Source organism: Scardinius erythrophthalmus (assembly GCF_964197995.2).
Source record: "Scardinius erythrophthalmus genome assembly, contig: HAP1_SCAFFOLD_653, whole genome shotgun sequence".
Classification (NCBI taxonomy): domain Eukaryota; kingdom Metazoa; phylum Chordata; class Actinopteri; order Cypriniformes; family Leuciscidae; genus Scardinius; species Scardinius erythrophthalmus.
In genome coordinates this window covers 1-24587 of record NW_028295968.1, presented here as the reverse complement: position 1 = coordinate 24587, position 24587 = coordinate 1, and the positions used below count along the sequence as shown (strand labels likewise).

Below are 24587 nucleotides of genomic sequence, written 5' to 3'. Positions count from 1 at the left end.
GTAATAATGTATGGTTTTCTAAAAACGAAAACTGCTGCGTATGTGTGTAGATGAGATAAGCAAAGTGCATGCACATTGTGCACACGCTACATTGATTATGGCCAAGCATGTGCCCTTAAAATAGCATATGAATAACATGCGCAATGCGCCACTGACTTTAGACTAGGTTTTTCCTGGTCAGTGGCAGAATTGTTTTCTAAACCTGCAAAATAGCATCAGGGAACGTTTGCGCCGGAACACGCCTCCTCTTTGTGCTGAACCGCCCCCGGGAGCGCAAATGCATTTCCTAGTTTACCGACGTGCGTCTGTGGAGGGAAAAGTCTGCTGTGCGCGGGTGCAAAATAGGAATGATACATGCGTCAGTGTACAAAGTCAATTGCGTTGGGTGCAAGATAGGGCCCATAGAGCTACAAATTGTTGGCGTGCTTCTCACTGGCTCATCTGTGACCAGGTAAGCAAGTCTTTGTGGTGTATGGAGAGCTATGGTATCCAGGGTAATGTCGGCATACCACCACGTAGGACGAACCACATCCAACAGGAGTAACTGTCGAAGCAAGAAGAAGCTGTCTGAAAGGGATGTCCAGATACTAACACGGATTGTATCCAAAAAAAACATAAAACCACAGCTGCCCAACTCACTGTCAAATTAAATGTGCACCTCGACTCGACCCTCGACAGTTTCCATCAAAACTGTTTGACGGGAGCTCCACAGAGTCAATATTCATGGTCGAGCTACTATAGCCAAACCTTTGGTCACTCGTGCCAATTCCAAATGTCAGTTTTAATGGTGCCAACAGTGCAAATCTTGGGCTGTGGACAATGTGAACCATGTATTGGTCTCTGGTGAGTCCGTGAGAGTTACGGTGTGGAGAAGTCCTAAAGAGGCTTAACACCCGGACTGTTGCTGCCCATAGTGAAGCACGGGGTGGATCATTGATGGTTTGGGCTGCAGTATCATGGCATTCTCTACTGTGCTTGATAGGTGCGTCACTGCCAAGGACTACCGAACCATTCTGGAGGACCATGTGCACTTAATGGTTCAAACATTGTACCCTGAAGTTGGTGCCATGTATCAGCATGATAATGCACCAAGCAAGACTTGTGATACACACAGAAAGACTTGTGGCAATAATTTGATGAACATGAAAGTGAAGTTGAATATCTCCCATGGACTGCACAGCCACCAGATCTAAATATTTTTGAGCCACTTTGGGGTATTTTGGAGGAGCAAGTCAGAAAACGTTTTTCTCCACCAGCATCACATAGTGACATGGCCACTGTTCTGGAAGAGGAATGGATCAAAATCCCTCTGACCACTGCAGGACTTGTATCTGTCATTCCAAAGATGAACTGATGGTGTATTGGCTACAAAAGGAGGCCCTACATGATACCAATACATTTTTAAAACCAGGTGTTTAAGTTTCATTGTCCAACCCCTGTAGATGATGTAATAACAATAACATTTGTATCTCAGATGGAGATCATCATGTCTCTGCTGGGACTGGTGGGTCCGATGCTCTTTGAGACTATCGCAGAGCTGGAAGAATACCATCCACGTATCGCTCTCAAGTGGCAGCTGGGACGTATATTTGCACTCTTCCTTGGCAACCTCTACACATTTTTGCTTGCTCTGTTCGATGAGGTCAATTCAAAAGTAGGTTTTCTGATGATAACCCTTTTTATTTCCAGTTTTTAGCTGGGAATCAGTGATTTTTAAGTGAACAAAACCTTTTCTTTCTTCAAGCTTGCAGAAGAGGATTCTATAAAAAATGCCAGCATTTGGTTCGTTAAGGACTATTATGCCAACTTCTCGGCCAACAACCCAAATTACACAGGCACCCCACCTCCTCTTGATCCTTCTGATGGCATCAGAGGCCCTTGCTGGGAAACTGCAGTGGGATTAGTAAAGTGTCCATCTAATTCCTCCAGCAGAAATCATATATAAATTACTGTATATTGTGATTAATTGATGAAATATTCTGATCTAAACATTTGTTTGCACATTTCTTGTGGCTTTATATTTGTACATCAAACCATTCCCACCCCACCATTAGGAGTTTGTGAAGCTGACCGTATCAGATATACAGGTGACTTATCTGACCATCTTCATTGGTGACTTCCTGAGAGCGCTGATTGTACGTTTCCTGAACTACTGCTGGTGCTGGGATCTGGAGGCTGGCTGGGTGAGTCCGTTATATAGGTTCATGACCAGCAACCTAAACTGCCATTTTAGGTTTTGATAACTAACAGCCTTTTTCATTTTCAGCCTTCCTATGGTGAATTTGATATAAGCGGCAATGTGCTGGGATTGGTATTTAACCAAGGAATGATCTGGTAGGACCAAATGCACAAACAGCACAATAACAACATAAAAAAATATAAGCAATGGCCCAAATAAAAAAATAAAATAAAAATCTTCTGGATTAGTGCACAGCCTTGTGTAGTTATACCGTTATTGAGGCTGACTGATATTACAATGCATAAAAAGTTGGTTACACTTTATGGTTTCCTTGTTACAGTGTAACTATACATTCAAGTACTGAGTAATATTAATTAACAACATGTACTTACCATATAATTAGGGTTAGTGTTTGGTTTACGGTTAGTTGCATGTAATTATGCATAATTTACTCTTATTACTACAGTAAGTACATGTAACATTTTTAACAAGGACACTGTAAAATAAAGTGTTACCAAAAAGTTTTCCTGAGAAATCACACCTGTTTCTTTGAGATCTAGTCCCTGTAAACAGCTAAATGAATCAGGTGTGTATAATAAACCAGGGGTGTTCAATCCTGCTCCTGGAGGGCCACCTGCAGAGTTCAGCTTCCGCTCCAAATGAAACACCAGAACCAGCTAATCAAGGTCTTACTAGGCATACTAAATTTACAGGCAGGTGTGTTGAGGCAAGTTTGAGCTAATCTCTGTAGGACAGTGGCCCTCCAGGAGCAGGATTGAACACCCCTGATGTTGACTGTAGGCTGCACACTAGGTTCTAAAATGCTTTGAAGCTTTTCATCTTTTTGAGACAATTTAGACATTTCAATTACTACATTGGACATATTCCAAAACAATATTTAGCCACAAACTCTTTTGTACCTGTAGATATCAATTTATTTGTCTGTTGTTTGTCAGGATGGGGGCGTTCTATGCTCCTGGTCTGGTGGGCATCAATGTTCTGCGGCTCCTGAGCTCCATGTACTACCAGTGCTGGGCTGTAATGGCCTGTAACGCCCCACACGAGAGGGTCTTTAAAGCTTCTAAATCCAATAACTTCTACATGGGCCTGTTACTGCTCATTCTCTTTCTGAGTCTCCTGCCTGTGGTTTACACCATCATGACTTTGCCTCCCTCCTTTGACTGTGGACCCTTCAGGTATGCACACACACACACACACACACACACACACACACACACACACACACACACATACACATACACATGCACTCACACACATGTACTCACACACACACACACACACACACACACACACACACACAAACACACACAAGCACACACACACACACACACACACACACACACACACACACACACACACACACACACACACACACACACACACACACACACGTTTGGTTTCCATGTTTTATGGGGACATTCCATAAGTCAATGATTTTCATACTGTAAAAAAACATATTTTATCCCCAATCCTAAACCTACCCATCTCAGAAAACTTTCTGCATTTTTACATTTTCAAAAAACATCATTTTGTATGATATATCAGCTGTTTTCCTCATGGGGACTATAAAATGTCCTAAGGATAAAAAGGACTTCGGGTATTGCAGTCTTTGTGGGGACATTTTGTCTGAAATTTTTACCAGGACACCCACCACACACAAACATAAGCTCATATGCACACAAACACATAAATGCATAATACCCCAAATGAATTTTTATTATCAAATTTGCTCATGCTCATTGTTTCATTTCCTGTTACCACAGTGGGAAGGCAAAAATGATTGACGTCGTTATGGAGACCATTGATATGGATCTACCTGCGTTTATGGGGACGATCTTAGGCTACCTAGCAAACCCTGGACTCATTATAGCAGCAATACTTCTCATGGTGTAAGGAAATTATTAAAAACCATGATCACATAAAACAATAAAAAATCCTTATATTTGTATTTTTTATTTCTTACAGTCTGGCCATTTACTATCTGAATTCAGTGTCACAGGCCTACCAGAATGCCAACAATGAGCTAAAAAAGAAAATGCAGATGGTTAGTAGTGTTTATGTTCAGAGATACACAACAATCCATGCTAAGATTTGTTAGATGGCACCAGTTGGTAAAAAAAAAAAAAAAAAAAAAAAAAAAAAATTAAAGTGTGCTTTAAAACTAGCCAGTGTGCATTTCTAACGTTCATTTTTAGGCAAGAGATGAGGATAAGAACAGACGGAATAACAAAGACAGCACTAACCAGGTGATGAAGGACCTGGAGGATCTACTTCCCAAAAGCTCTCCTGCCCATCCGGAGAAACATGCAGGTGTGCATTGCATAGAATGTTATGTTACTGACAATCATACAAAAGCAATTGGTGCTCTTTAAAAAAAAAAGGTTCCAAAAGGGAGGTTTTCACAGTGATGCCATAGAAAGAAAAATATAACATTCTGGTTCCCCAAAGAACCTTTCAGTGAACAGTTCATAAAGATATATTCATATTTAATATTTGTTTATAAACAGCCCAAGCATACATGTAGGCCTATAGAATGGTGCATAGAACACCAGGAGGGGAGGGGGATGGGGGGTGACTGTAAATAATAAATCAGCTCCATAGCAGATTGGGTGATCAAGGGCTTAGGGCATTCAATTTAAACATGTCAAACATGGGCACTGCAACGTAAGCATAGTGTACATTCAAGTGAATGAGACGGAGGGAAGTTAGCGAGGGAAGGGCATAAAAAAATTGGACTTAAACGCAGCCAAGGAACAGGAGAGCACAATCAGGTAAGCGAGGACTAGACAGGAGCTAAACAAAGGGTGTGGTAACAGAAACAAAGAGGCAGGACCAGGGGAGAACATGAGCAACATAAACAAAGGCACAGCCATATGTTCAAGCATAAGATTAACATAGAGACATTGAACAAAGACAAGACGGGCAGAACCTTGACGCTGTTTTCTACTGTAATAAAGAACCTTTTGTTTTGTGCAATGGAAAGGTTCTATGAATGTTAAAGGTTCTTCACGGAACCATCAATGCCAATAAATAACCTTTATTTTTAAAAAGTGTACCATATTATCAGATAACATTTGCTGTAAAATCTTACAGACACCAAACTTTTTAACGGTAGCGTAATTCTATGTAAGTCATATGTATTTGAATAGTTTTAAACAGAATTACAGGCTTTATCCAAAAATACGGTAAACCTTTCAGTGAAACAATGTCACCCTTCATTCCATTTGTTTCTTTCTGCCGTAGAAAAAAAGCATGACCAGGGTGGAAAATCTCCAAAAGTGAAACCAGGCTCAGCAGGAAATGACGTGCGTCTGCAGAAAGATGTGTCACTCGCGTCAGCCAATCCTAATGCCCGGGGGCCTGTGACTCGAGCACCAGGCCCCAGGGGACCTGGACCTCTACCTGGCCAACCAGGGGCAGGCAGGGGTCAAGGGCCACCCCCTAGACGCTAATGTGTGATCTATTCATTATTGTGTGCCCTCCCTGTCTACACATTCTACAATTAATGTAAGCATCGGTTGTTTTCTCCAGAGAAAGAATATTTAAAAATTATTACATTATTTGGACACGTCTGCAGAAATGTTTAAATGGTTAATATCTTTGTAAATTGCACGCATCATATACATACAGTGGCCCCAAAAGGAATTTGGACACTCAGTCACATCTAAAAATGTTAGAATGCAATTAGCATCTTCAGACTGATCCCAGAACTTTTCTTAAAACTAACTTCTTCCCTACGTTTACTGACATTTATTTATTTTTGTTATTTTTTTGCAGTGACTATTAAACAACTGAGTGATTATAAAGATAAAGTCAGTTTATCAGGTGTTGTTCATCATATTAACTTTAAGCATATTCCACTAACATTGAACATCCAAAAGTGTCCTAATACTTTTTGTCTTCATTTTGAACAGGATATCGGTTGTTTTATCATCAAAAAAGCTTGTAAAGTGTGTTCTAATATTTTTTCTTTTAAAATATAGCTTGCTTTGATGTTTTGTTGTCTAATGCTTTGCATCCATGCATTTTTAATTGTGTTTTAAGTGTGTAAATACTCTTTGGAGCTGCTGTATGTGAGATGTTATAAATCATACCACTATATACCTGTTGAAAAACTGAACTACAGTTACAATGCATTTGTTATCTATTCTGTGTTGTGTTTTATAATAATTCGAAGATCTGTGAAGATTTCAATCATTTCTTTACTTTAGTGTCACTTCATGAAGATTGGGTTATGATCACTAAGATAAATAAATGACTAATAATGAATTAAAGCGTTTAAACTGGTTCTGAACGTTTCTGTATTTTTTTTATTTTGTGTGAATGTGTGATACAAACCCAGAACCCAGTTATACAACTTTTCTTTTTCAAACCTCATAAGCTTTTTATGTCACGTAAAACGACTCTGTAGTCTGACAGAACTCAGGTCAGGAGTTGCTTGATCTTAAAGAGATCACCCAAAAAGGAAACTTCTGTCATCATTTACTTAAATTTTTGTAGCTCTTTTTTTTTTCAGTCCTGTTCCCCATTGTACATACTATGTTCTAATTAGTAATTGCAATAACTGGGTAATAACTAGGTACTAACCCTGAACCTACCCCTAAACCTAACCTTAACCCATGTAGTTACCTATACTAACCCAGTACTTTTGTAAAGGCCACCCGTCGGACCAATGACGGAATCCAACGGTGTGGGTGAAGGTATAATGCGTGTATGTCTTTTCAGCGTTCTTCACTTAATTTGTAGAATTTAGTTTCGATTTTACTTTAGCTCTGTGCTTAATCTGACTCCAATTTCAAATGATTATCAAATTTAGATTGTGTTTCTTATTAGAATATAACCATAAACCTTGATTATGGTTTAATTTAGATCTTTGATTATTCTGGGTATCCCATACTTTCAATTATTCGTTCACAATGCCAGAACAAATCTGCCACTTACCCTTAAATACCCAGACCAGAACAAAAGGTTGTAAATATTTACTACATAAACACCTGGTTCAGGGGAAGAGGAGAGGATTCTCAGATATTATGAAGAGACAACACCCAAAAGGAGAAAAGAATCCTCATAAGTTATCAATCTTTCTCATAATACCAATTGCAATGAAATTTTACCAGTCGCACTGAGATATTTAAAGGGTAACTAAACCCTAAAACAACTTTTTTTAGTTAATGATCTGTAAGACTGGGGCTTTATTAATGCTGTTCATTGATTCAAGTATTTTTTTTTTAATTCTACAAGTGTTTTAATTCTACAAAATATGGTGTAAAAACGTCTGAGTGCTGCCCTCTTCAGGTTGAACGGTGGCTACTGCAGTTGAATTTTCTTATTGAAAGTCGTGGAAAGTTGAGGGTTCCGGCTAACCACGCCCTTGCCTACAGAGAGACACGTCTCAGATGGACAAAGGCGATCAAGGCGATGTCATGTGCTCTTTCTTTGAGATCTTCTCTCCAGGGTGTTTTATTACTTTATTGCAGGGGGTTTCATCTCAGCTTTTGTCTTAGCAGAAAAATCAAGTCTTGCACTTTCTTAGGTAAGTACACTGTAAGTACACATTAGTGATTGTACTGTAAAATTAACCCTCTATGCCATGGTGTTGCCCTCAGGCAACAAACTACCTTTTTGGACCTCACACCGCCCCTTTATATATATATATATATATATATATATATATATATATATATATATATATATATATATATATATATATATATATATATATATATATATATATATATATTTTTTTTTTTTTTTTTTTTTTGATATATAATATCACCTGACATGTTCAATGAAATGAGGGGCTGAAGTGGGTGTGACCTTTTGTTTGGGGGTGGCACAGTCCTTTAATGACGCAGTCACATGATACACGGTGCAACCAATTAGTAAGATAAATATAACTTTTTAACATGTTTAAGTTTAAATAACTTTATATTAAAAAAAATATATGCATGTGCATCAAGAAGTATGTTTGATTGTTTAAAGATTTATTTTGGTTTTATTCATTTACTTTTTCATATACTTGGTTTTATTCATATACTTTTTTTTTTTTGTTGCCTTAGGGAAACACTGTGCAGTTAAACTACTTTTGTTCAGGCAATATCATAGGGTTAGGACCATATGGTGCATTCAAGTTCTCTTGGGACGTTTGTTTTTATAAGTTCGGAAAACTCAAAGAATGCACATTATATGTGTCATTTATGTTTTATTGTTGTTGTTGTTGTTGTTGTTATTGTTATTTTTATTATTATTATTATACTGCCACAGAGAATGATGGGAATTGTAGTTTGGTCACTCATGCCTATCAGCTCATAAACTGGCTAAATGAGTAGTGTTTTCTGGCAAACTTTATCTCACTTATTGATTAACAATACACACAATGCGTACAATCTACATTGTACTGTCAGCATTCAGAAATGCATTTATCGTGATTGAAAACTATTTGCTTCCGCCATTGCTTCCCACTCGTAATTACGACTTTGTGGTGGCGTCTCACATTTTATGATGGATATATTATTAGGGACCCCCAAGCTCCCAAAAAATAAAAAGTCATCCCATATAGGGTTTGTGCAAACCGAAATTTTGAAGAATATTCACTGTGCTCTTTCCCATTTGCCTTCCACATAAGTTATGGGGGTTTTGAACAACATTAGAGTGAGTAAAAGCTAACAGAATTTTCATTTTTGGATGAACTATCACTTATGCTCCTATAATTGTGAACAAATAATATGATTAAAATAGAAGAAAATGAAAACTAATAGTATAAACTAAAGTATGTGCACAGTCTTGTGCAAAATCTAGTGAACAATGTTTCATGTACATGTTTTATGTTTAGGCTTTGTATTGCATGTCAGTTTATCTTACACAATCCACAAATTCAGTTTGAGGTGAGTGCAGCAAATATATTAAATGACTACAGAGTAGTACAGACAGGTACAACCAGAACAACCTGGTCTAACTCCTCCACGCAGCCAAAAGAATAAAAGGCACGATTATGTTCCTGAAATAACCCATTTCAGTCCAGCTCTCACTTCACAGTGGAACAGGTGAGATATCATTGTAAATGTGTTTAACAGTCCTTTTGAATAACTTATCTTAAAAAAGCTCTTTGAAGACATTTGACAATGGATCAATGATTTAAAAATATTATAACTGTTCAAGTGCAACCTTGCATTTCTTTTTAGCTTCTTATAGGTACAAAGGTTTTAAAGGATGGCATTCTTCAAACAATTTCTCCAGAAAATTACTAATGATGATAGTAGCAAGGTAAGTTCAGAATATATACATAATCAATGTTTTGTATGCCAACACACATTAAATACATCTCAACTTCATTACTTATATTAATAATTAGTCCATGATCTGATATTTTAGCATTTGCTATATGTTTTATCACAGGGTTCTAAAGGAGCTCCTATGGAGACAGCATACTTTGGAACAGTCAAGGCTGATCCAAACTTTAATGCTGAAAATGATGCTGCAAAATTGAAGACAGCCATTGAAACCAAAGGTAAATACACTCAAAGTTGGTATTTGAATACCAGGAATTTTCTGAAGGAAGTTTACTTAAAGCTGCAGTCCATAGTTTTTCCTCTTTGTCGCCATCTCTGTTCGAAATCTGGAATTGTAGTTATTCACGGAATTATCAACTTTATGTGGTTTGTGTTTTGGCACGGCACAGCACGGATGAATCCAATGTTTTGAGGAGAATGTGCGGCTGTCAGTCATCTTCATTTATATAGCGCTTTTAACAATGTAGATTGTTTCAAAGCAGCTTTAAAGAGATAAACGTAGGCTATAATTTTAGGTAACAGAGAATGTTTTGGCTTTATAGCGGTTCTTTAATAAAGTTATTTTCCAGCTAAAGTTAGTTTTGATTGATTCGCTTCCGTCGCAACGATCATTTGTTATTAAATTAGGGGCCGCCAAGAATACACCATTCCCTCTACACAGACTTTAAACGCGAACCTGTGAGGAACGCTGATGGCGTTCACATGCGCATTAAGAATTGGTAGTTATGTGCGTTTGAATATATGTGTGCAGGTTTGTTATTCCCTACAAACCAAGCCTAAACAAATTACTGGTGTTTCCTTATAGTTTTGATTCAGAATTTTATTTTATTTTATCAATTCGGGGTAGATACGCAAATTGAGTTTTCCCGACAACGCTTTATCTGTAGAGTGGGAAAGGGATCCTCCATACGGAGAGACTAGTTGGCACTTCAGCACTGCGTTGTCATCGGGTCCAGGCGAAGGTCCTTTGTCAGATCTGGATACGGCCTGGATCCGGCAGGCTGCGGAAAGACCTCGGGATAAACAAAGACACTAAAATTAGCGTAGATGCCATTCTTCCTATGATGTAACGAGTACATCAGGATTTATGGGAAGTGTTCCCGGTTCCATCTGACCTAATCTATGCAGCCTAACACTGAATTATAGAAGTCTATAATGTATTATGTGAATGCTATGTCAAAGAGATGTGTCTTTAATCTAGCTTTGAACTGACAGAGTGTGTTTGCTTCCCGGACAATGTTAGGAAGATTGTTCCAAAGTTTTGGTGCTAAATAGGAAAAGGATCTACCGCCAGCAGTCGATTTTGATATTCTAGGTATTATCAACTGGTCGGAATTTTGAGATCGCAATAGACGTGAAGGACTATAATGCGTTAAGAGCTCGCTCAAGTACTGCGGAGCTAAACCATTTAGTGCTTTGTAAGTCATCAGCAATATTTTAAAATCGATGCAATGTTTAATAGGGAGCCAATGCAGTTTTGACAGAACTGGGCTAATATGGTCATACTTCCTGGTTCTGGTAAGAACTCGAGCTGCTGCGTTTTGAACTAGCTGTAGTTTGTTTATTAAGCGTGCAGGGCAACCACCCAGTAGGGCATTACAATAATCTAGCCTTGAGGTCATGAAAGCATGAACTAATTGTTCCGCATTTGTCAATGAGAGCATATGACGTAATTTAGATATATTTTTAAGATGGAAAAATGCAGTTTTACAGATACTAGACACGTGACTTTCAAATGAAAGATTGGTATCAAAGAGCACACCCAGGTTCCTAACCGACGACAAAGACTTAACATAGCAGTCATCAAGTGTTAGACAGTATTCTAGGTTATTACGTGAGGAAGTTTTTTGTCCAATAATTAGGTCCTAGTACTGAGCCTTGTGGTACGCCATACTGAACTTGTGATTGATGAGACACCGCGCCGGTGTGGATACTGTCATTCGCAATCACAGATTCTACTTTTTGGTAGTATGACCAACAAAATATCATCTGAACAAGTTACAACTAAGTAAGTAACTGTTCTGACCAACTAAGGTGAAAAAAGCATTGCAGTAAATCGATTTGATTAAATCTAATGATCTAACTATCATATCACATCAAACCGTGCAAATACTTTGTTCTCAAATTGTTAATGTTAACAACATCAGCATTGCGTGACTACATTTAATGCCCTTCTGATTTTTATCCTTGGTTTCACATGGGCCCGGTTGCAGTCTCTTTTTTTCCGTAGCCACTCCGAAGTCCAGGGTGAATCTCCAGTTGTTACTGGTGATTGTCGTTTGAACCTTTCTGGATCCGCCATCAAATTGATAAGTTTAATTATATCAAGGGCTGTGAGAAAAGGCTATAAATCTCCACCTACAACATCCTCACACGCAACATAGCCTACTAGCCGAGACTCCTTCTTTATGTGTACAGATGTGACGTAATGACGAAAAGACATGCTCGAATTTCCTGCGGAAATCCACCAGTACCACTGGAATTAAAAACATTATTAAAAGCTTACCATTTTGAATCGAGCTAAGGCAAGCAGATAGTTTTGAACACTGGCTGGTTAGGCCTATGTATTTGCTCAAAAATTGATTTTGGATCATTTTTAACCCAAACAAGTTACGGACTGCAGCTTTAAAGGTTTGATTTTTCTCAGGTGATTTTATGTGTATTTAGAATTACACATTGCATTGTGTTTTAGGGTTAAAGGTCCATGAACTTAATGGATAATGTCCTGGCAGAAAATTATATGTACCTTTTCTGGTTTTCTACAGATTTTCTTTTTTTGTGTGTGTGTGTATTATTATAATAAATTCAACGTTAAACATGTACAATGATCTCATGTCCCTGATACCAGCTATAGGAATGTGTGTTTCGACAAAGGAATGAAAAACATTGTTCATTTTCAGCTAGATATATTTTATGTATATGTATTCAAGTGTTATGTTGTTTATTTTAGAAAAGGTGTGGAGGACACACCCATGCAATACCTGAAAAACGTTCTTAGAATGCATTCATACAAATACATAGTTGAAAAGCAAAGAGCCACATGGCTACATGACACTAATTCATGTGCACTGGGACAAAACAGGCTGCATGACAAAAATAAATGTTTATGTTCCAAGGAATTATTTTGTATGACTCTGTATTAATCTATAATTATTCAGAATGTTCATATGTTTTTGGTGTTCCGCTTTCATTTTCACAAAATATGTTTTTCTCTATTTTTTGTTTACTTAGTGTATATCAACACAATCAGATACAAAAATAACCTATACAGTCAAGTGAAGTATCACTTATTTTATACGAAAAATGTTGCATTCAACTCAAAATCAAATTAAATTTGATTTTTTTAGAACATTTAGTGACCATGTCCAATTAATTGAAATGTTTGTGTTGTTTTGTTTTGTTTTTTAATAGAAACAACAACACCAGATTAAATATCGAATTCAGTCTTGAAACTCTTAATGGAGCAGGCTAATGCAATCTGCTATCAATCACATCATTTACTAGCACAGCCTATTCTAATTCTGCAGCCAATGAGCTTGTCTGCTCAACATTTAAATAGTCTGGTTTGGTTTTTGCTGTAAGCTGGTCCTGAAACATGCTATCAGAGTTCCAATGAAACCCCCACACTTCCCTCAGCTCCACCTGTCTAGATCTGCTACTGGATTTATGTATGCCTGTAGAGTGGTGCTGGGATGATTTCAAAAGGAAGACTAATTCGACTAATTTTTCTTATTATTATTTTATGAGTAAAATAAGGTCTGTGGTAAACATACTTGAACATTTGTTCTACAATGAAAACTAGACACACTCACAGTCCAAAATGCTCTTGTCTTTTTTTATTCTTTTTTTATATATATATATATAAATAATATAATATTTGCTTTTGGGTGTTCTCTGGGTTTCAATCCTAAGAAAACTGTAGGAATATTGGAATAAAACCCTCGGATAAAGACAACTTCTTTATTCACTTTTTTTTTCACCTTTAGCAAGCTGCTATGGTAACCAGCAATTTAACTGTTGAGCAAGCAAGCTGATTGGCTGAAGATGCGACATGAACCAATCAGTTTGTGTCAAGTAGTTAACACTGTAAATATCATCAGCACCCATCATCTAGAGTTTCATGACAGAAATAGGCATTCAAATATAACGGCAGCATTAATCATTCAACAATATGCCAAACTCTTGACTATTAACAATAACAGCTTCAAAAGTTACGTTTTCGATAAGGGGTGTGTAATTTACATCAAGTTTTGTTTACCACTGACCTTAAACTCACAAACTCATAAAAAAATCAAATAAAATAAAAATCACTATTTATAAATCCCCATTTCAAGGGAACCAGTGGTGAATTAGTCTTCTGGGTTTTGATGTCATCCCTGCACGTCTCTATTCATGCAGCAATAATCAACAGCCCAACAGTGTGCAGATCTAGTCCACCAAGATCAAATGCATTGACAAAGCTGCTCATTTTTGATTTTGGTCTGTCCTCTCATGAAGGTGTGGATGAAGCCACCATTGTGGAGGTTCTAGCAAAGAGGAGCAATGCACAAAGACAACAGGTCAAAGCAGCTTATCAGCAGAGCACAGGAAAAGTAAGCATTTTCACATCCTCCATTTACATTTGTCTTTGGCCTATTTTTCTGTAAAGATGGTCTGGCATGTAAATGTGAGATTGGAGGAATGGATGGAGGCATATGTAACATGCTGAGGTTGTCCTTTCATAGTTCTCAGTTATTTTTAATTGAAATATGAACTTTAATTTAGCACATCATAAACTGCATTAAACACGATTCATGTTCTGTGCCAGTTTTTTTATGATATATGATTGTGCCAGAACAGTTGTTTAAAAGGTAATAAGCCAATTTAGATAAAATTTACAACATTTTACCAGCAGGTGGCACTTGCACCAACCTTTTATGGTAATCTTAGGTCTTTTTTTTTTTCAGTGCATGAAATACAGCATTTTACAAATAAATAAATAAATAAATAGATAGGCTGGCAGGCAGTATGTCTGACCTTGGAACACTGAGTATTGTATTCTGTATGACCCAAGGAATCTAAAGAGACCAGACTCATGACTTTGCCAAATTATTAAATTAAAGTTTTCAGGAAACTGTGCAGTTTATGTTAAAGGCTAGGCATTTTTATTCTCATTTCATTTTTTTTTTTTTTTTTTAATTTAATTTTACATTTAAAAAAAGTCAACCAATCATTTTTTAGAGTGGGCATAAAAATACAAGGCCCAGGATACAATTTAACATTCAAAATATCTTTTGTGTGCCTTGATCTTAACCTTGGTCTAGACTGTAAAAGAAAATTGTAATGTTTTATGTAAATAACTTTTATATATATTTCTTTTATTTTTATGATTCAGCCTCTGGCAGATGCACTGAAAAAAGCTCTGAAGTCGGATTTTGAGGAGGTGGTCCTTGCTTTGCTGATGACACCGCCTGAGTATGATGCTTTTGAAATGAAAAGAGCCATGACGGTACAACTTACTAGTCTTATTGAAATATATCTAATTTAAAAATGTAGATTTTATTCAAAGACTTAATGTACTACATACCAATACTTAAATCTAAATAGAGCCATGAAGGTACAATGTTATATTTTTTTTCTTCAATAATTCTTATTCTGTAAAAAAAAAAAAAAAAAAAGTAAAACTATTTAAAAATGTTGTCTCATAATATTTCCATATGTTTTAAAAAGCATATGTTTCTATTAAAATGTAACTGATAATCAGGGTCTTGGGACAAACGAGGCTGTCTTAAGTGAAATTCTTGGGACCAGATCAAACAAGGAGATCACAGCAATGAAAAATACTTTCAAAGAAGGTGACAACACAGATCCAAATACATGCAAGTATTTTATGAATGCAGATGTGTATGTAGCTGTGAACCTCTTTCTATTGTATAGTCTATGGAAAGACGCTGGAGGAAGATGTTAAAAGTGAATTTAGTGGACATCTCGAAGCTGCCCTGCTTGCTCTTTGCAAGGTACAAAAATAACAGTGTTTAATGTATTTATGTTACACGATAAGAAAGCTAAATCTGTTATATGTGCTAAATTAATATCTCATAACTTCAGGCCACCAGGAGTGAAGACTATAAAATTGATGATGGGCTTGCAAAGAGTGATGCAAAGGTACTGTGGCTGATTCCACTGCAACATTGTAACAACTCTGATCACATGAACTGATTTATTTGTATATGCTAATTTGTCTGGGTATAAATCATTTCCATGTAACCTGTTCTGAATTTGGATTGGTTGGTAGGCATCTGGAAGTATCTCATTCATTGTTGCTATACACTATAGTGTATTCCTCTTAAGAGGCTACAAGTTAGTGTCATTTGAATTAGGCAACATCAAACAACACAACACAGTTATGAGTGATATTACTTCGTAATATTTTAATTTTAAATAGGGTTTTTTTTTTTTTTTTTTTTTTTTTACTTTTATACAAGAAGTTAATATTGACACTTAGATTTCAAAAAGTGCACTACGGAACTTTGGCCTCTCTATTGCCATCTGTGATTAAAACATAAAATTACAAGTTACAGGTACTAGCAAATGTGTTGCTTTCACATCGTATGTGCTTCGGCAATTGAATTCTATATGATTGAAACATTGTAGCATAATTGCATTTTCTCCTTATAATCAATCCTAAATTTTACACAGTGTACAATATGTACAATATGTTTTGTGTTTTTTACTTACATTTTTTTTTGCTTCATATCAAATGTTGTGTTGTGATTCATTTTGAAGCTGGTTGGTTCAGTTTAAGGCTATGAACTCTACAGATTGTTTTATTGCCAATCAAGATTAATGTGAAAAAGCATCTGGAACTACTTAAAAAGAGGGTGATTATTAATGTATTTAGATTTATTCATTTAGCACGTATCCAAAGCATCTCTTGATAACAAAAGCAATGGATACAGAGGAGACAATAATTTTAGCAGTGTTATAATACTGACTTTCGATAGTAAACCAGAATAGTTATTTATTACTGTTAAATAATAGCCTTTATTAAGCCTTAGGTAGAGTTAATGGATAAGTGAAGTGCATTTGGACAAGAAGGGGTGTAAACTACTTTTTAAGTAGTGTAAACTAATTTTTCTTGTTTACTGTACTTAAGTATTTTGAGGTATTTGCACTATACTCAACTGAATACTTTACATTACATTTTGGAAGGGGAAAAGGTACTTTTTACTCCTTACAATTTTATTTTGCTTGAAAAGTACGTTTTGTTTTTGAAGACTATTTTCTTATGCACATCAAATATGGTAAACAGAGGCTCATACATGCGTGGTTGACACTAGTGATCGAGTTAGAGGGGTGTCGGGTGGCCTTTCAGGCCCGGCGTCAAGGGGGGCTTGGGGGGGCTTAGCCCCCCTAAGATGATCTCAAGCCCCCCCTTGCGGTGATCTGAATGATGATTATGTGACTGAGCGTTCGTGCAGGGTTCGCCTAAACACTTTATGAATAAGATAACAATAAACGAGAACTGCCTGAGCTGTTCTTTACTTTAAGCTATTAAACGTCTCACACACATGTGAGAGGAAAACCCGAAGACCGCAACACCCCAAGTACGCAATGCATGACCTTAATTGCCTTTCTACACAAGCCCCGAGGGGAAAATGCATTGCACACACACATAGAACAAGCGCCAGCACATCCAGAATTAATGCATCATATACACAATCAAACATAAGGTTTGCTACAATTATTATTATTAGGCTACTTTTATTATCAAATCAATATTACAATTAATTAGCCCCGCAATAATATCATAGCGCATCACTGCATAACCGACGCGCAGCGATGAAGATTTTATATTAGTCCTCATTTTTCACTCAACGTGTTTAACATGAAATAATTCTCATTTTTTTCACGGTGGGCCACAAGAGAAATATTAAGAAAATAAATTAAGGTTAGGCCTATATACGTTATCAGCACATGTTGAGTAGATTCAGCTGTCATCGGTCAGTTTTTAGTTTTCACGCAAGCCCACCTAGGAATTGTAAAAGCCCCCCCAAGTAGTTTGTCCTGGAGCCGGGACTGTGGCCTTTACCTCGGGTACAGCCCTAAAATTTAATTCTAGCAGTTTGATGCTGATTGATTCTGATTGTTCATGTAACCATCAATGCCAATACACAATGGGAATCTTCATGAACTGGCAGTTGTTGAGATGTGGGCAGTGAGGTTTAACTGATTTAAATATTTCATATGCGACCAGTCATTTCTTGGCCGACTTAGCTGCCATTACCATTGTTGAACCCTGCTGTACCTGTGCTGAGTGGAGGGTGAGATACAAGCTGAACAATGCTGTTACAAAACAAACAAAGAAACATTAAACAAAGACAAAACAGACAAGATTGTCAGGTCAGGGCAGGGCAGGAGGGTCTGATGACTCAAAAGGCAGCAGACAGGTCTAAAAAGAGAAACAGTGACATATTCAGGAGAGGAGGACAACAATGTCCCGAAGAGAGGAGGACCCTGTTTCTCTTTTTCAAAAAGACTGTTTCTCTTTTTAGACCTGTCTGCTGCCTTTTGAGTCATCAGCCCCTCCTGACCTGCCCTGACCTGCCCTGACCTGACCTGTCCTGACAATCTTGTCTGTTTTGTCTTTGTTTAATGTTTCCTTGTTTGTCTTGTGCTTGAGCAAATGGCTCTGTCTCTGTTTGTGTTGACCATGTACTCCTCTCATCCCGCCTCCTTGTTTCCCGTTAATACGCCCACTTGTTTAGTCCTTCTCTGGTCATTGGCCTAATTGTGTTCACCTGTTCCTCATGTGCTCTGCAAAGTTTTTTTCTTTGTTCCTGATTAAGTCTAGTCAAGTTCTGGTCTTTATCTTGATCAAGTTCTTCCAAGTATTATTTTGGGTTTCTCTTATTTTTGATTTGATTATTAAGGGGAGAAACTACAGGCAAAAGCAGTGTTTTTTTTTTATTTTTTTTTACGCATCTGTCAATTTTGAGATTTTGGGCTTCTCATAAAGTGTTTTTTCAGACTAGTGGACAAAAAACATCCAAAATACACTTTTAACTGTACATTTTAGAGCACTTTATCTATTTGCATCTGTAGATTTCAATTAAAGTATATATCTTTAAAGGACGTTTTCTCAAAATGAGTTTTTCCTCCTACATTGAGCCATAAATCTACACTTCAGTAACACTTACATACACCAAACCTTACCGTTTTATTCTTATCTATATTATGAAGGTTTTTACATAGGGGTTTGTTCATATATAATTTTACTGATTTTGTACAACATTTTATTCCAAAAAAAATGGTGAAAATTGTATTATTTTTGTCTGTTGACTGTATTTTCTGATTTGTGGAGTGATAAATAGAGATATCCAAAATCCCCTCTGTAATAACCTTTGGCTCTAATATATCAAATAAATGAAACAATATTTTTTAACCTGACTTCATCCATTGTTCAGATTTTTGTTCAGGAAATGTATGCAAATTAGTGCATATTTAATTAGACTATGCCTCATTAGCATATTTAAACACAATTAACATTCTTTTAGCAAGTTTCATTTATTTATATCTAGCCTAGATCTTTTGTTTATTTATTTTGCTAGATCCTATTATTACAGTATTTATTTTCTTTATTTTTCTGTATTCTCATTATCAGTTTTATTTTGCTTTTATTACTTGTTGTCTTGGCCTGTTCAGTCTTGTCTTGTCTCGCGTTGGTTCCTGCCCCGCATCCTGTTGCACCCTGGTCATTGACTCTCCTGGTCTGGCAGCTAGTCTGGTGCTACATCCAGTCTCATTACCAACCGTCAAGCCTCTGATTTCCTGAGCCGCTGCCTTGTCTCCATCTTTAGCCGTCACGTCTTTGCTGTCTCATCTTGGACCTACCTGTTCTCCAGTTGTGTGCCCTGCCCTATTGTTTGGACTGTATTCCTACCTCACCTATCTTGTGCAGTTAATTGTTGTCAATAAATAACACCCCTTGCTTATTCTGCATCTGGGTCCTCCTTCTCAGAATTCCTGACGGTCAAGCTCTTTGCTGAAATTTCTCAGTTGACCTAGATAACCTTTTCTGTTGCCTTGTTGATTTTCTTGTTCAGTGGACAGGAAAACATAAGTTGTTCACACAAGCAGGCTTTACAACAAGGTTAACACATATTGTAAAATAGGACGTAGATGTATGCATTATAGGTTGTAATATCCCGACAGTGTGTAAGGTCATGTAAGTGCCAGTATATTGGTGTGCATGTGCTCTACCCATCTCACTTTATTGTTTTCTCAGGCTCTGTTTGACGCAGGAGAGAATCGGATTGGCACAGTTTGCTCCGTCCTGATTGATGTCCTTACATCCAGGAGTGAATCTCAGCTGTGCAAAAGTAAGTTGAAGACCACTTATAAAAAAGAATATGAAACACTTATGATAGATGACTTTATTTTTTTTAGGCACTATTACTGTTATTCAAAATGTATTTGCAGTTTTCCAGTATTATGGCCAATACAGCAAGAAGGGTTTAGCCAAAGTTCTTGAGAGTGAGCTGCATGGAAACCTTGAAGAATGTCTGATGACACTGGGTAAGGAAACAAGTGCACATTTAAGGTTGTGTGTATTTACGTGTGGGTGTTTGCAAGAGATTCTAGACATGTTAAATGCTTCAGTGGCGAAAGACTATTTAGGAAGCTTGTTTTTCCAGCTCTGCATGTTGTGGGTGGATCCAGACAGTAGTTTCACACAAAACTTTATCACACAAAGATAGGTACAAAGATACAATAGAAACTAAATCAAGCAGTACAATGTCACATATTCGGTTTGTGCACACACAGCAGCCTCTTACAAACAAACCTCACAACATTCTTATTTTTCATGTTTAGTGAAGTCTGCTTGGAACAAACCTGCCTTGTTTGCAGAAAAGCTCCACCTGGCTATGAAGGTAAAGTTGCAAAGGAATGTATGGAACGTATTCCAGCACGTCCATTACTAGCACATGCTACACATGTTTTTGATATCCTCAGCCATTCTTTATTTAGGTATTTTCACATGAATTTAAAGGGGGCAAAAAATGCATTTCAGATCTTTATATAATGTTTCTTTAGGTTAGCTTATGACGTTAGCAAAGTTTTTTTGTGCCAAAAAAGTTCAAATATTTGTAAAGAAATGTATTTTCCATCCTCATTTTCATTCTCTGTTAAAAACAGTAAGTTTCAAAGGGCGTTACATCTCAAACACAAGTAAATGCCCACTGCCTTGACTTACGGGTGCTCCGCTTGTGACGCCATGGACTGTTGTCAGCCAATAAATTGGTGTGTTCGTCACACGTGCTTCATACACTTATGGCGCTCCCAAAAGCGTAAACTCCATGATGCGGCGTCAAAGTTTGACTATACGAAAGGGAACTTTGTTGTTTAATCACTCAGGCACTTTGTTGAAAATAAACTTCATCCATGCATTCATAATACTTTGTTCTTTTGGAAGAGTAGCTACATTATGTCCAGTTTTTGGAAGTGCAGTTTGTTCACAACCAAGGACAGAACAACTTTCTGTATGGCATCTAGAGGAAAACCGTAATGTCATGATTGTACCGATTTCAAATCCTGGTGTTTCAGAAGGGTGGAATACAAAAAAATTAATATTAAGGACATTTTGATTTTCCATTTCATGACCCTTTAACTAATTATGGATTTCTAGGGTTTAGGAACCAACACTGACACACTGACTAGAATCATTGTGAGCCGTTCAGAAATTGACCTGCTGAAAATCATTCAAGAATACAAGAGGATGTATGGCAAAACTCTTCAGGAGGACATTCTGGTAAGTCTCCATAATTTTAAAAAGCTCTAACCAACTAGCTTAAAGTCAACATGAAATAAATAAAAAAATAAGACCAAATTTTTTCTTAATCACATCTGTTCTGGAAAGAAATGGTCACTTTTCAGAATCTATTCCCAATTAATTCAATCAAGCCCCTTTCTACATTTATTTTTTCATTGTATATTACTGCCTGTTTCATCATGCTGTCCTATTAAATACAATAACTGTCCTATTTAAATCCTTTTTCTGGTTTTACAGAAGGAAACAAGAGGAGATTATGAGAAGATTCTGCTGACTCTCTGTGGAACTCAATAATCATCTCTTACATACTGGATTATGTGAACATTCATTAAATGGTCTACTGTATGTCAGCACCAGTTAATCCTCCCCATAGCTGGCTCATGAAAAGTGTTACATTTAAATGTGGAATAAATGTCAATTGTGCACACTGTAAATGTTAGTATGAATTTTTAATATAATATTCCTAGATACAATTCCTAGATATTTTCTCAGTAGTAATCCAACAGTTTATCACAATTAAACTCTTATTAATATTTTATTGTAATAAATCACTTTGTAAATCCTGGCAGTATTTTACACTAGGATGAACATATTGGTTTCTTTACCATGTGAGAACTCAGGGCTGGAGCACTTACTTGACCTTATCTGTGTGTCTACTGTCATAATTAAAGAGACAAATTTCCACAAGTTGATAAAACTAATAAACTAGCATCATCTAATGAACAACATCATTTCCTATGTGTTTTGGATTAGGTTTAGGGATAGACAAACTCGGTCCTGGAGGGCCAGTGTCCCTGCAGAGTTTAGCTTCAACCCTAATCAAAAACACCTGAACCAGCTAATCAATGTCTTCAGGATTACAGGCAGGTGAGTTTTATCAGGGGATGGAGCCAAACTCTGCAGGACAGTGGCCATCCTTGACCGAGTTTGCCCATCCCTGGTTTAGACTACAACTGGAAAAGTACAGCAAACCATTAAATGATAGATTATCACAAGTCTTACAGACAGGTACAACCAGAACAACCTGGTCTAACACCTCTGCCCAGCCCAAAGTTTTTCAGTGGGTGTGTACAAGGAATAAAAATACAGGTTCTGTTCTCAAAATTACCCATTTCAGATCAGCTCTCACAGACTTCACAGAGCAACAAGTGAGTTGTCTTTGTAATGCTTTTAACTGAATGTCCTCTACTAAAGATTATCATTATTAATGTGCAACATGACTTAATTATGCAATGTTTATAATTAAGCAATTGATGATTGATGTAATTTATATGAGAATTTTGATTTACCTATATCTAGGGAATGTTTGCGATGTCTGGTCATAAGCTCATCCTTATGCATTTGCTTTGTTCTTTATAGCTTCTTTAAAGCTCTCAAGATGGCCTTTTTCCAGAAATTATTCCAGCAAGTTAATGATGACACAGTAAGTAAAAGCATTTCCTGTAGGTGATGACTAACCTAGATCTGCCTAAAAAGAAACCCATCATTACTTATTTGTACTTGCATGTTGCTATGTTTTATCTCAGGGTTTTAAAGCTGCTCCTGCTGTTGAGACAGGATACCTTGGAACAGTCAAGGCTGATCCAAACTTCAATGCCCAGAATGATGTTGCAAAATTAAAGAAAGCCATTGAGACCAAAGGTAAAGTAGAGATATCCTGCTAAATACAAAGTATTTGACTGCAAAATGCAAATTTACCATGTTCTCATGCTCCTGATGCAGGTATTGAGAGAAATCAAGTAAAAAATTCAAATGAATGAGACCCTACATATTTTTTGCATTGTTGCATGAATGGAGGACACACCCCACCAATTATGTCATACCAGGAAGAATGCTAATATACTTTTACACAATATACAGCTCTCTTGGGACTTGTATTATTATGCATCTGGCTTTATTGTTCTTCTGTATCTGTGATTTATAGACTTGGTATCAAGTGCAATTATTATTATACCTATTATTATATGTGCATTATATCAAGATCCACCAGTACTCTGTAATATGATCATAAACAGCTTTTAATATGATAAACTGATGTGATTTTGGCCTTTTTCCCTCTCATGAAGGTGTGGATGAAGCCACCATTGTGGAGGTTCTAGCAAAGAGGAGCAATGCACAAAGACAACAGATCAAAGCAGCTTATCAGCAGAGTACAGGAAAAGTAAGCATATTCACATCCTTCAACATCTTTTAGCTAAGAATACAATTAATCTAAATTCAACTAAATTCAATATTCAGCAATTGTTTGAATCCAGTTACTTATTTATGTTTTCCATCAACCCTTGAACTTGACTTATGAAACAATGCAGATGAATGAGCCAAGTCATTTATCTACAGTATATGTCCAAGTCAAATCCATGCTAGAGGAACACAGATGAAATTTTGTTCTGTGCTTATAGCTTTTGTTTTATCATTAATCCTCAGCCTCTGGCAGATGCACTGAAAAAAGCTCTGAAGTCGGATTTTGAGGAGGTGGTCCTTGCTTTGCTGATGACACCGCCTGAGTATGATGCTTTTGAAATGAAAAGAGCCATGACGGTACAACTTACTAGTCTTATTGAAATGTATCTAATTTAAAAATGTAGATTTTATTCAAAGACTTAATGTACTACATACCAATACTTAAATCTAAATACTAAAATTGTATTGATAATCAGGGTCTCGGGACAAATGAGGCTGTCTTAAATGAAATTCTGGGGACCAGATCAAACAAGGAGATCACAGCATTGAAGAATACATTCAAAGAAGGTAACAAGAAAGATAAAAACATGTTTTTCCTCAAGCAGATGTATGTTTATGCTGCTAACCTCTTTCTGTTGTACAGTCTATGGAGAGATGCTGGAGGAAGATATTAAATGTGAAGTTAAAGGACATCTTGAGACTACCCTAGTTGCCCTTTGCAAGGTACAAAACATAGTTCAGTGTAATTGTTGTAACAGCACAAGAAAATAATGTTGTGTATTAGTAATGATATATTACTATATCAATATCTTACAACTTCAGGCTACCAGAAGTGAAGACCGTAACATTGATGATGGAGTGGCTAAGAGTGATGCAAAGGTAAAGATTCTTTACTTGCACTATGTAAATATCTGCAATATGCAATAAGCATTATAAATTGAAACAGTGTAGGTACTGTCTCTGACTTTGCTATGTTGTTGTTTTAGGCTCTGTTTGAGGCAGGAGAGAATAGGATTGGCACTGTTTGCTCTGTTCTGATTGACATCCTCACAAACAGGAGTGAAGCTCAGTTGGGCAAAAGTAAGTCAAGCAATATTACTCTTCT

At 36.8% G+C, this 24587-nt stretch overlaps 3 protein-coding genes across 3 annotated transcripts; all 3 read left to right on the top strand.

The window, feature by feature from the left end:
- Positions 1 to 1270: 1270 nt before the first annotated feature.
- LOC308686687 (transmembrane channel-like protein 2-A) lies at positions 1271 to 5652 on the top strand (the record flags this gene model as incomplete). The annotated part of the gene is made up of 10 exons (XM_081395121.1): positions 1271 to 1327; positions 1475 to 1654; positions 1745 to 1903; positions 2055 to 2183; positions 2267 to 2334; positions 3136 to 3375; positions 3964 to 4089; positions 4166 to 4244; positions 4396 to 4510; positions 5444 to 5652. 10 exons carry the CDS (start codon positions 1271 to 1273, stop codon positions 5650 to 5652), a joined length of 1362 nt encoding a protein of 453 aa, XP_081251247.1.
- Positions 5653 to 9215: 3563 nt separating this feature from the next.
- On the top strand, positions 9216 to 21735 carry LOC308686690 (annexin A1-like). Its single transcript, XM_081395123.1, has 13 exons — positions 9216 to 9243; positions 9382 to 9463; positions 9596 to 9707; positions 13987 to 14081; positions 14864 to 14977; positions 15233 to 15323; positions 15406 to 15485; positions 15577 to 15633; positions 19757 to 19850; positions 19951 to 20046; positions 20344 to 20402; positions 21158 to 21280; positions 21539 to 21735. Exons 2-13 carry the CDS (start codon positions 9410 to 9412, stop codon positions 21593 to 21595), a joined length of 1032 nt encoding a protein of 343 aa, XP_081251249.1. The 5' UTR covers positions 9216 to 9243; positions 9382 to 9409; the 3' UTR covers positions 21596 to 21735.
- A 235-nt stretch (positions 21736 to 21970) lies between these two features.
- Positions 21971 to 24562, top strand: LOC308686688 (annexin A1-like; the record flags this gene model as incomplete). The annotated part of the gene is made up of 9 exons (XM_081395122.1): positions 21971 to 22449; positions 22661 to 22724; positions 22828 to 22942; positions 23368 to 23462; positions 23726 to 23839; positions 23959 to 24049; positions 24126 to 24205; positions 24305 to 24361; positions 24469 to 24562. Coding segments are annotated over exons 1-9 (880 nt in total), but the record flags the coding sequence as incomplete, so codon positions are not given.
- Positions 24563 to 24587: the final 25 nt, after the last annotated feature.

What these genes read in the sequence shown, in the direction of transcription:
- LOC308686690 (XM_081395123.1), top strand. Translation starts at nt 9,410, where the DNA reads ATGGCATTCTTCAAACAATTTCTCCAGAAAATTACTAATGATGATAGT. An exon ending in TTGCAAAGAGTGATGCAAAG is followed by an intron (nt 15,634 to 19,756) that starts GTACTGTGGCTG and finishes TTGTTTTCTCAG; the next exon opens with GCTCTGTTTGACGCAGGAGA. An exon ending in CTCTTCAGGAGGACATTCTG is followed by an intron (nt 21,281 to 21,538) that starts GTAAGTCTCCAT and finishes CTGGTTTTACAG; the next exon opens with AAGGAAACAAGAGGAGATTA.